Below are 13,444 nucleotides of genomic sequence, written 5' to 3'. Positions count from 1 at the left end.
ACACTGACAATGTTGAGTGTTTATGGAAAAAGTTCAAGGCAATCGTAAAATGCGTTTTAGACAGGTACGTGCCGAGTAAAACTGTGAGGGACGGGAAAAACCCACCGTGGTACAACAACAAAGTTAGGAAATTACTGCGAAAGCAAAGAGAGCTTCACTCTAAATTTAAACGCAGCCAAAACCTCTCAGACAAACAGAAGCTAAACGATGTCAAAGTTAGCGTAAGGAGGGCTATGCGTGAAGCGTTTAGTGAATTCGAAAGTAAAATACTAGGTACCGACTTGACAGAAAATCCTAGGAAGTTCTGGTCTTACGTTAAATCAGTAAGTGGCTCGAAACAGCATGTCCAGACACTCTGGGATGATGATGGCATTGAAACAGAGGATGACAAGCGTAAAGCTGAAATACTAAACACCTTTTTCCAAAGCTGTTTCACAGAGGAAGACCGCACTGCAGTTCCTTCTCTAAATCCTCGCACAAAAAATGGCTGACATCGAAATAAGTGTCCAAGGAATAGAAAAGCAACTGAAATCACTCAACAGAGGAAAGTCCACTGGACCTGACGGGATACCAATTCGATTCTACACAGAGTACGCGAAAGAACTTGCCCCCCCCTTCTAACAGCCGTGTACCGCAAGTCTCTAGAGGAAAGGAAGGTTCCAAATGATTGGAAAAGAGCACAGGTAGTCCCAGTCTTCAAGAAGGGTCGTCGAGCAGATGCGCAAAACTATAGACCTATATCTCTGACGTCGATCTGTTGTAGAATTTTAGAACATGTTTTTTGCTCGAGTATCATGTCGTTTTTGGAAACTCAGAATCTACTATGTAGGAATCAACAAGGATTCCGGAAACAGCGATCGTGTGAGACCCAACTCGCTCTATTTGTTCATGAGACCCAGAAAATATTAGATACAGGCTCCCAGGTAGATGCTATTTTTCTTGACTTCCGGAAGGCGTTCGATACAGTTCCGCACTGTCGCCTGATAAACAAAGTAAGAGCCTACGGAATATCAGACCAGCTGTGTGGCTGGATTGAAGAGTTTTTAGCAAACAGAACACAGCATGTTGTTCTCAATGGAGAGACGTCTACAGACGTTAAAGTAACCTCTGGCGTGCCACAGGGGAGTGTTATGGGACCATTGCTTTTCACAATATATATAAATGACCTAGTAGATAGTGTCGGAAGTTCCATGCGGCTTTTCGCGGATGATGCTGTAGTATACAGAGAAGTTGCAGCATTAGAAAATTGTAGCGAAATGCAGGAAGATCTGCAGCGGATAGGCACTTGGTGCAGGGAGTGGCAACTGACCCTTAACATAGACAAATGTAATGTATTGAGAATACATAGAAAGAAGGATCCTTTATTGTATGATTATATGATAGCGGAACAAACACTGGTAGCAGTTACTTCTGTAAAATATCTGGGAGTATGCGTGCGGAACAATTTGAAGTGGAATGATCATATAAAATTAATTGTTGGTAAGGCGGGTACCAGGTTGAGATTCATTGGGAGAGTCCTTAGAAAATGTAGTCCATCAACAAAGGAGGTGGCTTACAAAACACTCGTTCGACCTATACTTGAGTATTGCTCATCAGTGTGGGATCCGTACCAGATCGGGTTGACGGAAGAGATAGAGAAGATCCAAAGAAGAGCGGCGCGTTTCGTCACAGGCTTATTTGGTAACCGTGATAGCGTTACGGAGATGTTTAACAAACTCCAGTGGCAGACTCTGCAAGAGAGGCGCTCTGCATCGCGGTGTAGCTTGCTCGCCAGGTTTCGAGAGAGTGCGTTTCTGGATGAGGTATCGAATATATTGCTTCCCCCTACTTATACCTCCCGAGGAGATCACGAATGTAAAATTAGAGAGATTAGAGCGCGCACAGAGGCTTTCAGACAGTCGTTCTTCCCGCGAACCATACGCGACTGGAACAGGAAAGGGAGGTAATGACAGTGGCACGTAAAGTGCCCTCCGCCACACACCCTTGGGTGGCTTGCGGAGTATAAATGTAGATGTAGATGTAGATGTAACTGCCACTCTGGTGTGCAACAAATTCAAGCCTATGTCTTCCTTTGTTAATGGACAGTCACATATGATGTTCTCTGCCATATTTTGTGTAGTTATTTTCTGTTGTACAGTGCCCGGACATACAACTATTGGGTGTTCAGGTGTGGTCTGTACCTGACTCTCAGCATGTCTGAAATCTCTATAAATAATAAGACTGTAATAAACTTTGTTCTTTAAAGGCACTGAAATGCTGATGGTACAGAACAACACTTATACCCTTTTTCAAATGAAACTTTAAGCTATCTTGGACTGAAACATGGTTTCAAAGTCAAGGTGACATTTTCCCCAGTTTGTAACTAATGTGTTCTGAGTCTGATATACATTTCATAGTTCATTATATATTGAGCTATTCTTCACAGTTTTGTATTGCAATGGCTAAAGATTTCATTTAAGAGTGAAGTGAAAAATTTGTTTCCTTTGTGATGAGACATGAAATTGTAGGGCGAAAACTTGTAAAAAACACAGTTTCTTGCTGTGTTGACTATTGTGTCTCTGTTATCCTTGATTAATGTGTCATTGTTGTTGTTTGGTGATGGTATGTAATTTATTTGTTTGGTAGTCCTGATCTGTTCAGTATGTGTTTCCATTAAGTCTTGATGAAAATTAAATCTGTTATTGTAAGTTTGCAAAAATTTAAATTTGAAATGAGAGCTATGAACATGTCACTATAGTATTGAATTTCATGAAAAGGGTTTATTGTGAATTATAGAAGTCAACCTTTTTTATTCAGACATTCAATCTTTTGAAGTTCCTTGAGTGTATGGTGGTAGGCTTTTTCTGCCTTACAGTGAGGCCCTATGCACCTATTCCTGCTTGCTGCTTTAAGTGAAAATGCTTTGATCACACCACCATGGGTTGTCATGATCAGGCTATGTATGGAAGACGCAGCTCTTCTGCCCATGAACCAGCTAAGCATATTTGCACTTGTACTTCTTCACCCATGTGTACCGGTTTCTCTCAAGCCCATCCAGTCCAGAGCAGGGAATGCCTGTTCTTTGCAGAAGAAAAGAAAATGCAGTAGATTAAAGTCATACAACGCATCTCTTTTTCTGAGGTAGAGATTGTATGCCACACAGCTACCCAGTTTCTTGAAGTTGTTTGCCACTGAATTGAAGCATTCTGTACAGAAGACTAATATAGGCACTGAGACTTTGACAGCTGAGCATAACGTATCAACCTGCATCTGTAAATGAAGCTGCAAGCCCACACCACTAGTCCCACAACCACCCCTTCTACCACTAAAATAATCGTGGATGCCAAACTGATGTCTGAAAGGCATAGCAGACCCTCAAGGCAGACAGTAGAAGAGACCCAGCAAAATGTTTCTCTTAAAATGGCCTAGCCAGTATCCCCAAAATCCAAGCTGGGGACAAGAACCAACAGGCCAAAATGTTCAGGTCTGAAGCCTGATGGACCAGTTGATTACCATACCATCGATGGTACAGATACCGATGTGTGCTGAGGGAACCAGCAAGTCTGTCCAGTAATCTGCCTCTGCTTCAATCTCCCCACCACAAAGGAACAATGGGGGAAAGACAGAGGAAAACCTCACCATTAAGGTTACTTCCACACTTCAGTGGAACTTTAATATATTCAGAACACACCTGGAGGAGCTGCTTGTATTAGCTCAGGGCAGACCAATGTGTGTGTGTGTCTATAGGAGACACATTTTAAATTCTCTGCCGCACATTAGCTGCTGGGCCACATTCTCCACGAAAAGGACAACCTTTGTGGACAGAGAACTAGAGGAGGAGTGTCAACACCTACCACTTCTCACTTCTCTCCCTCACAACAAGCCTGCAAGTAGTCATTGTATCAGTTATTAGTTGACAATATGTTTACTACACTTGTCCCACATGAGGTGCTCGATGAAGAGGCTTTCTGTCTCTGCATGACCACCTTATTCAGCTCTCCACCCCTTCATCTTCTGTGGTGATTTTAACACACACAGTGTACTTTGGGACTCTGCAACCACCCATCCCAGGAGTAGAGGAATTGAGAGCTTTCTTATGTCATAATGTGTGTGTTTGTTGAACGTGGTGCAGACCGTGCACTTTAGCACTGCAACAGCAGTTGTTCACCGCTATCAATCTCTCGGTTTGCTCTCCGGCCCTCACACATATCACTCAGTGGGAAGTGGTTGATGACTTGCACTTAAGTGATCCCTTCCCAATGTGGATTCACGTGCCAGGTAGTGTGGTGCCCATAACAGAGCCACAGTGATGGGTGCGCAATAGAGCAGACTGGACATTTTTCAGCAATCTTGCTGTGTTTGAACACCATGACAGGGTCGAGGAATGAATGTTACATATTACCCACATGATCCACCACACTGCTAAACCATCCATTCCACAATCTTCACGACAGCTGAAAGGGCAGCCTTTCCCTTGGTGTAGTGAAGGAATAGTGCTCTGCAATCAGGACCAGGTGAGCAGTTTGTGTACCTTCAAGTGACAGCCAACAGCTGAGAACGTCACAGCCTTTTGAATAGCAAGGGCAAAATCTCATCAGGATTCAGCTGTCTGACACTACAGAGAGTGGCTGCTGAGGGGGGTGAGGGGGGGGGGGGGGCAAATTCATAACTTAAGGGAAAAAAACATTGTTTCACAAAGCGTGCAGCATTCAGCACATGTTGGTCTATCGATTATTCATATGATTTTGTGAATCGCATCCCTTTTGGTTTTTGAACACATTCTAAGTTGATTTACGAATTAATGATAAGTTGATTTTAGAATCTGTGCATAATGTATGTGATGTCTCTGCCAGGGGAATCCCCATCACATCTAGAAAAAGCTTTCTTGCAGGCAAAAAGGGACGGGGCTATATGAGCTGAGTGGAATAAAGCCAGGGTGAGTGCCAATCACTGTTTGTTTATGCGGTTGTGTGGATTTGTGAATGATCAGCATTGTTATAACTACTAGCAAAATCCATAGATGCAGAGTACCAGAGTGGAAATAAATGACTAACAAGAATAACAGGCAAGAAAGATTATGTATCATCTTCTCAGTGTATCCAAGAAAATGACAGAAAATTTTTGGCCAGACCACAACACTAGTAAGGGCCAGTTGTACAGTCCCTGGCTAGGAGCTGCATAAGTTCTATTCTGGGAGTAGTGCAGATAACGCATTGTATGAACACATAACAATGCTTAACCAGAGAATAAATGTAGGTTAACTAAACCGGTGATTGCGGCACAGTTAGTGAAGTTAATCGAAGAATAAGTTTTTACACTGGCAGGAATAGTTACAGAATTAGTGATGACAAGATTGATTGTTAGAACAAGGGAAACGGGAACATCACACAAATTGTAGAAGAATATGACAATTCCAAATTTATATAAAAATTTTGTACTTCTACTTTTTGATCTCATGCTTGAGAATCTGAAGTTTATGAATGAAATGTGAAACTATTTCCTAACACAAAGCCTTTTGCTTGTAGTAGGCCTATGATATGGGTACTTCGTGAATTATAGTGTCGTGTTATAAAAGTGACCATTTGTGCCAAAACAATATCGTTTATTTGGTATGTGTTACATTTGCTGCAATATTAGACAGGCCTATTTCGTTTTGTCTAGCAGACAGTGACAAATTACATGTAATCAGATTGAGAAACCACACCAGTCTTGAGTACTGTTTGTATAACAGCTTTTTCAGAATTAGACAATGATATTCCATTTTTTTCATGCAGCAAAACATTTGAAGAACTTTGATGAGGTAATAGATTCTTTCCCAGAAAGAAAAGCATGTCATGTAAACCTGTAGCAAAATTAGAGAGAAAAAAATGCTAGGACTTAAGGATTGAAGAAATGTGTACTAGTTTTATGTATCCTAAATTTAATTTTATGCTACACAAAACACAAGTTATTAGCTAATAGGCAATAAAGAGTGAAGATTTTCTGAAGAGTTCTTGTTCTACCAGTTACAAATAATCCCATTCGGTAATTGCGAGTTAGTTTAAAAAAAAAAAAAAGAAAGAAAGAAGAAGAGGGACAGGATGTCAAACCAGCCGACTGGGAGCGGGAGAATCACCACAGGACATTTTAATTTCCACTGTCCTAAATATAGTTTGATGGCATCCATTACAAAATATTACACGATTGAATTGCACAGATTGAAATACAGTGACGTGCCATAGAAGAATGCTGTGTAAAGTGGCGTGGCACTGCATTTGGGCATGCTTAAGACCAAGTAATTTGTCTTACATTTCCTCGAACACATATGTTTTATGTACCAGACTCTTCAGAAAAATATGCACTGCAAAATGAACGTATTTTTGAAAAGTAAATTTTTTTTTTCGTACTACCTCAAATTCTCGAGGGAGGTACGAAAATATCGTTGATCTGGGGCTGATGCGCAGAGCAGTCTTGAGTTGTAGTAGGGAGGTGGGTAGTCTCCACGTGCCCCATGTTTACATGTAGTGATTTTGCTGTTTCCTCTTCGTTTATTGCTCTCATGTCAAATGAAAACAAAACAGATTTCTGTGTCTGGGAGCTATCAAGTGAATTAAAATATTTTCACATAATTACAGAATGCTTAAATATGTTATTAGTTTCAGATTTTATTTTATTTCCATCTCTCCGACAGTCAAGCATTAATCGCCTTGCAGGACAGTGAAGTTATTTTTGTCAGTTTGCTAAAGAATATTGAATTTTATTAATCTTTTCCACTGAGGCAGTCAATTTATTTGAAATGAAGTTTTTAACTCCCCACTATTGGCTAGTTTCAACTGTTCGCTGCATTTCAAGTGCACATTTTCATCTTCTAGCATGTATGGCATTATGTCATAACAAAGACCCAAACATGAGATAATACAATACTGGTACTCCAAGAAAATTTATATCCAAATGTGGACATACAAATGTGCACTTTAAGCTGAAATATGCATTTTAGTAAGGTTCGCAAAATTCCGATGCTCTCGGAGTAGCATCTGATGTCTTGTTTCGTTTCTTTTGTGACATAATGTAAGATCTGTTACACATACGAACATATGGGCTTCCTGCGTCATCGTAGCGGTGCAAGCACGGTGATGCCTGTTACCTGGCACACTCTGACAACTGCTGAAACGAACCTATTTCTGACAGGTTGCAGGAATATATTGATTGAAAAGCATGCAAGAATGTGTGATGAATTTCTTAAATCAGAGATCATTTGATTCTCCTTTAAAAATCAGCTCTTTGAGGAAGACCATTTAGAAGAATTTTGAGCCGGAAGGTCAACATTATATGTAAAAGCTTAGCTTCTCTTGCATCTTATTAATCTTCGAGACCAATATTATATGTGAAAGCTTTGCTTTTCTTGTAGCAACACTATGTATATTAATTTAAACCATCGTACCCTGAAATTCAAAACCTATCCCACCACTTCTAAAAGTGGTGCTCTGTCACCCACCCAACCTCCACAACTTCCTAGTCCGTCCGTATCCCTCTCCCAGTTGCAACTCCTTGCCACAGGGATCTTATCCTTGTGGAAGATCTAAGTGCAAGACCTGCCCAATAGATCCCCTCTGCACTTCCTTTTCCAGTCCTGCACATTCTTATCCTACCTCATCAGATGCCGATCCACTGTGAAAGCAGCCATCATATACCATCTCTGCTGCAATCATTGCTCAGCTTTTTATATTGGTATGACTACCAGCCAGTTGTCCACCAGAGTGAGTAGCCACCACCAAACTGTGGCCAAAAGTAAAGTGGATCAACCTGTGGCACAACATGCAACTGAAAGTAACATGCTGGATTTTAATTACAACTTCACAACCTATCTGTATCCTCCCCCTTCACCACCAGTTTCTTGGAACTGGATAGATGAGAGTTATCCTTACAATATGTTCTCTGCTCCTGAAATTATCCCAGTGTCAACTTACAGTAACCTACTGCCCCTACACCCTCCTCACAACAGTTTCCACCACCTTGTCCTATCACTTCCTTCCCGTTTACATTCCCTCACATTCTTTGCATGCTGCCCTCCTTTCCCCCTCCCCGCTCCTCCTCCCCCTCCCCGCTCCTCCTCCCCCTCCCCGCTCCTCCTCCCCCTCCCCGCTCCTCCACCCCCTCGCCGCTCCCCCCCTCCCCCTCCCCGCTCCTCCTCCCCCTCCCCGCTCCTCCTCCCCCTCGCCGCTCCCCCCCCCCTCGCCGCTCCCCCCCCTCGCCGCTCCCCCCCTCCCCCTCGCCGCTCCCCCCCTCCCCCTCGCCGCTCCCCCCCTCCCCCTCGCCGCTCCCCCCCTCCCCCTCGCCGCTCCCCCCCTCCCCCTCGCCGCTCCCCCCCTCCCCCTTGCCGCTCCCCCCCTCCCCCTCGCCGCTCCCCCCCTCCCCCTCTCCTGCTCCTCCCGCAGCCCCACATCCCGATGCTGTGCCTGGCAGTCTCTAGTCCTTGCTCACTCAGCCAGACAGTGCTCCTCTCTCCCTCCACCTGTACCATGCTATCCCTCCTCCTTCTCTGCCCCACTCCAGACTGCTATTGCATTCTGGTCAGAGCTGCCATGGTAGTGGTCATGTGTGCATGTGGTGTGCATGCGTGTGTGAATGCGTGTATGTTTTCTTTGGTGAAGAAGGCTTTGGCACTTTTTGTTGTGCCTGTTTGCAACTCAGTGGATCATCTTTATAGTGAGTAACAATCTGTTCTTTTCCTAATATTGTTGATATTCCAACCTGGAGTTTCCATTGGTTGATGTATAGGAAATACATTAAAGAACATGAAGCCTTTTAATACCATATTTTTGTTAGATACATTTGTGTAAATGAACTCTCTTTCAATTGCACAGGGCTTCTAAGAATACTGTAGTTTACCATTGCTTAGCAGAAGGAAGATAAGTTATTTTGATTTCTGTTACATGTGTTGGTCAAAAGTATTATTAGATCAGACAAAATACTACATACTGTTAATGTGTCATGGGAGACAGTAGGACAAACTGTCATGTACAGTAACTATAAAAAATTTATGTGCTACTATTTGTAGTATGTAATATGTAAGTCTTTGAGATTTTTCATGAGTTCACAATGAAGACATTTTATCACTCCTATAGAAGAGCAGCCACCAGCTCAAGAACAGTTGTTGGAGGTGCTGGTGAATGTGAAATTTGTGTTCAAAACAAATTACAGTAAAGCCCAATAGGCTTCAAGTCGGGGAAAACGTTCACCATCAACTAAACTCCACCAGTGTGTATGATGTTGTCCATAAAAATGGAAACAATCACCAATAGCAGTCATGTACAACTGAGTGAAAGGGCAGTAAATATCTTCCCTTTTGTAGTGTTGTATGTCAGGTGCCTAGGGGCCACTACATAAAAATCAGAGTGGACAGTTTGGGTCAGTATACTGTGTTGTGTTGTTTGCAAATTTGCTGCTTTACGCTGTCCATTGTAGTGAGCTAGAATTTAGCTGTAATGATTGTCTTTCTGACTTGTATATGACCTTGTTCTTGTCACACCTTTGCAGCCCACAGTCAAGAAATTGTCCTTTGGGTCACACTTGTGGAATTTGCTACCTTTCTCCAAGACTTCGTCACTCCTATCCTCTTAATTAATTACTTGTTGACTCCTGGGACTACATAGTAGTATGGTGCCATGCTTCTTAGTCAGATGTCTGGTTAATGTGCATATGTGAGCGAAGTGACATTTTCCATCTTTGTGTAATGATACTGAACAGTTGTGCCCCAGGTTGCCTCAACATTCTCTCCATGGTGTTTCTCAGTCTCTGATCCTTAATTTGCATTGGCCAGGATAGTGGGACTATTAGAAACATCATAGAAGGGCAGGCCTAGTCATCATTTTGGCTCAAACAATGATTTATCTGTACCCAGATATTTTTCTGTAGTTTCTTTTTAGCTTTTTTATGGTCAATACTTTTTGTGATTTCTCTCATCTAGATATTTTGATTTAATTCTCCCATGACTTCTCTGAATTGATCCAGTTGTATTCTTAGATTTTTATGTACAGAAAGTGACAGAATAATAAAATTGTCTGGTAAATTTTGTGGTAAAATGGCAATCAGGAATTGTAGTTATGTGAAAGTAAGAAGCAAACTGGTGCAGTGGATAGAGGAGTTCCAAGCTGTAAATGAAATTGTGGACATTGATGATAATAACCAGCTTAGACTCAAGATTTTCTTTGTGAAAAGATTATAAAAAAGTAATAGTAGTGTACGTACCCATACAGACAAAGTAGTGTCTTTGACTGCTAATAAAGAGGTACTGGATCCTAGATTTGATCCCAGCGACTGCTTAAATTTTGGGTAAAAAATCATCAGCTGTGATGGCTAGAGACTTTCGGTATAAGGAGTCACCCTTTTCCTGCCAATGGTTTTGCTAGAGAGGGCAGAGAACACACAGAAGTTCAGGGCATCCTCTTGCTCTTAGGATGGAGGAACTGACGTAGAGGCTGAAAGATTGACAACGACACATGCCAGATGTTGCGAAAGGCGGTGGAAACCTTTAGATATACAGGGTGGTCCATCTGAAGTTCTGGATGAGATTATCTCAAAAACTATACATCGGGTAAAAGTAGTGGGTAAGACAAATTCGTAAGCTCAAAGGGGAACATCAAATGATACTACACGTGACCCCCAGCCCCTGCCCCCTTGGGTGGGGCAGGGGGCAGCATTTAAATCTTAAATGGAAACCCCCGTTTTTTATTGCAGATTCGGATTCTCCATAAAAAAGTAATCAAGTTTTGTCTGAAACATTTTTTTTAAACCATTGACAGATGGTGCTGAAACCGAGAAACATTAAAATTGGGGAAGAACTCTGATTTGTGTGGAATGATCCAAGAAGGACGCATCAAATCGATAAAAAATGTTCACCAATTCTTTCATTATGCCAAAATAAGCTTTCCTCCTCCTTTTTAAACCATAAAATTATGTCTCCTTAGTAACCTTACTTATAAGGTAAAGAAATACTATTGGATGATATTAGCAGCATTTTTACTGTCATTTATTACATTTACCAGCTTTTTTACACTTGTTGGAGTAAGTAAGGTACTCCACTTCTCAACTACAGTTTGATGGGTAGGTCACTACAATCAAAAATTGTGATCACTTGTTAACTCATGTGGAAATAACTGTAGTAGATAATAGGCAAAGATAGTTAAGAGGCTTTCCTGGATTTTACAGAGATACACATGATGCGATAATCTGTTGTCTGAAGAAGTAATTTTGATAAATTCAGGCACCATTAAAATGTAATTGTGCAGTCTTATTTTTCTTTTATGTTTCAGAAACTAGCAATATGCCATTGCATCACATGTCACAGACAAAGGCAATGGATCCTCCAACTGTAATTGTTAGTAAACCACACAATGTTTCCCAGCCAGTTATGAGTCAAGGAGGCGGATATAATCAGGCTTTGCACAGTAATACTAGAACCAGGTAAAACACACAGGAATACATGAAAACGATTTACATGGTTGATAATTACAAAAATGTGCTAATCACTTTTTGTTTTGTAACAGTTTTTACAGTAGTGATGATATGCTCAGTCATTCAGCCCAGCACTCTGATGGAAGTATTTCTCAAAAGAATTCAACTCTTGAAGAACAGCACAGACAGCAGCAAGTTCTACCAACAAGCCAAAGCCTTCAATATTACTCAGGTAAAATATTTTTGCTCCACAAATATGTATTGTGGAATATAGAATATATGTTACATACAAACAATAGAAACAGTTTTGCTTTGAAAACTAACAACTGCTTTGCTTTCTATAAGGTGGCTTGTAATGTAAATAACTTGTTGTACTAACAAGTGATGGTAAAATTGACTAACATCAGTCTGTCCCCTCTGTGTGCATTTGATTCATCTGGCATTGACTTACACCTGTCAGTGCGTGTGATTACGGTACTTAAGTATAGTTAGTGACAATTCTCCAACATGCGAATGTTACGTAAAAAGAGTAATTTCCTGAAACTGTGCAATTTGATTACTTTGTCTGGTATTACATAGACTGATTGGTGGTTTATGCCTTTTTTGTAACATCTACACTGTCTGGAAAAAAAGAAAAAAGGTGAAGTGTCCAGAAGACACGGTCAGTTGTCAATGTAACTTTGTACACATAAACACCATCGGCAGATACTTAAATGATTACAGTTGCATTTCCTTCTTACAGGTAGAATGGCCACCAGAGTATGTTAGTGTTGTTACCAGGCCTGATATAAAAGGGGCATGAACAGTGTAGGATGTTGAGTAATCACTGTGAAGGACACAGAGTTACCACATACTCATGTGAGACACCATTATTAGCACCTGGCAGAGCTTGAAGTGGGCCTCATTGTGGGTTTGTCTGGCTGGGTGGATTTTTAATATCCAGGTTTTTGGGGCATTTGGATGTGACATGACCCATTGTTGGACTACAGTAGAACATGAGGGTAGCTGTACTTACCATCAGAATTTAGGTCAGACATGTCTGAACACAAGGGAAGATTGCCATATTATGCACTGAGCACATCGCAACCACTTCACGTCTGTGCCTGCTACCTGAGAACAAGTAATGTATTCCCTGCTGCATTCTGTGTCATTCTACACCATTAGTCAGAGGGTAACAACAGCTGAACTAGGAAATTACCATCCTACACATAGGCTGCTGTGAACACCACAACACAGACGGCTGTGTTTGAAGGGGTGCTGTGACCAGGAAGTCAGGACTGCTGACAAATGATGTCTCATTGTGTTCAACAATGAACCTCGATTCTGTAGTACCCAAATGACCAATGTTGGCGAGTAAGGCAGCAGTCTGTGGGTAGGTCCCAGTCTTCCAACATTTTGACGAGGCACAGTGGTGTTACTCCTTTTTTGTGTGGGGTTGAGGGAGAAAGACAATCATTCCACTTGGAACCTGTGGAAGATACATTGGATTATTTATTTTAGTTGTAAATATTAGTTATGGATTATTGTTTTTCTGATGTGTTCTACATCCTGGAGGACCACCTCACTGCGGATGAATTGGGATGAAAGTCAATCTAATCTAATCATTGTATGGGAAGCCGTCAGGTATAGCTTCAGGTCAAAGCTGGTAGGAACTGAGGGAGCTCTGATGGCACAACAGTATATGACAGATGTACTACGTCCTCATGTTAGCTTTCATGTGGCGGTATTGTGTCATTTTTCAACAGGATAATGCTCATCCACACATGGCACGTGCCTATATGAACTGCCCGAGTGTGTTTGAGTTACTACAGTGGTCAGCAAGATTCCCTGATCTGTCCCCAATAGAACACATGTGAGAGCAGCACAGATGCCAACTCCTTCCCAGTGCTAGTATCTGGGATATCGAAGACAAAGTTACAACAGCTATGGGCCAGCTTGCCTCAGGAAAGGATACAGTGGCTTTACTACACCCTGCCCAAATGAGTCACTGAATGCGTCCAAGGCAGGTGGGGTGCAGTGTCATATTAATAAG

At 41.7% G+C, this 13,444-nt stretch overlaps 1 protein-coding gene across 1 annotated transcript in view; it reads left to right on the top strand.

The window, feature by feature from the left end:
* Positions 1 to 13,444, top strand: part of LOC126185073 (putative transcription factor capicua) — a 316,920-nt gene that overhangs the window by 191,528 nt on the left and 111,948 nt on the right. Inside the window, exons 15-16 of the mRNA XM_049927858.1 lie at positions 11,271 to 11,421; positions 11,505 to 11,644. Of these exons, the coding sequence (XP_049783815.1) occupies positions 11,271 to 11,421; positions 11,505 to 11,644 (291 nt within the window). The remainder of the gene's footprint in view (positions 1 to 11,270; positions 11,422 to 11,504; positions 11,645 to 13,444) is intronic.

Source organism: Schistocerca cancellata, chromosome 4 (assembly GCF_023864275.1).
Source record: "Schistocerca cancellata isolate TAMUIC-IGC-003103 chromosome 4, iqSchCanc2.1, whole genome shotgun sequence".
Taxonomy (NCBI): Eukaryota; Metazoa; Arthropoda; class Insecta; order Orthoptera; family Acrididae; genus Schistocerca; species Schistocerca cancellata.
This window is presented reverse-complemented; position numbering and strand designations above follow the sequence as displayed.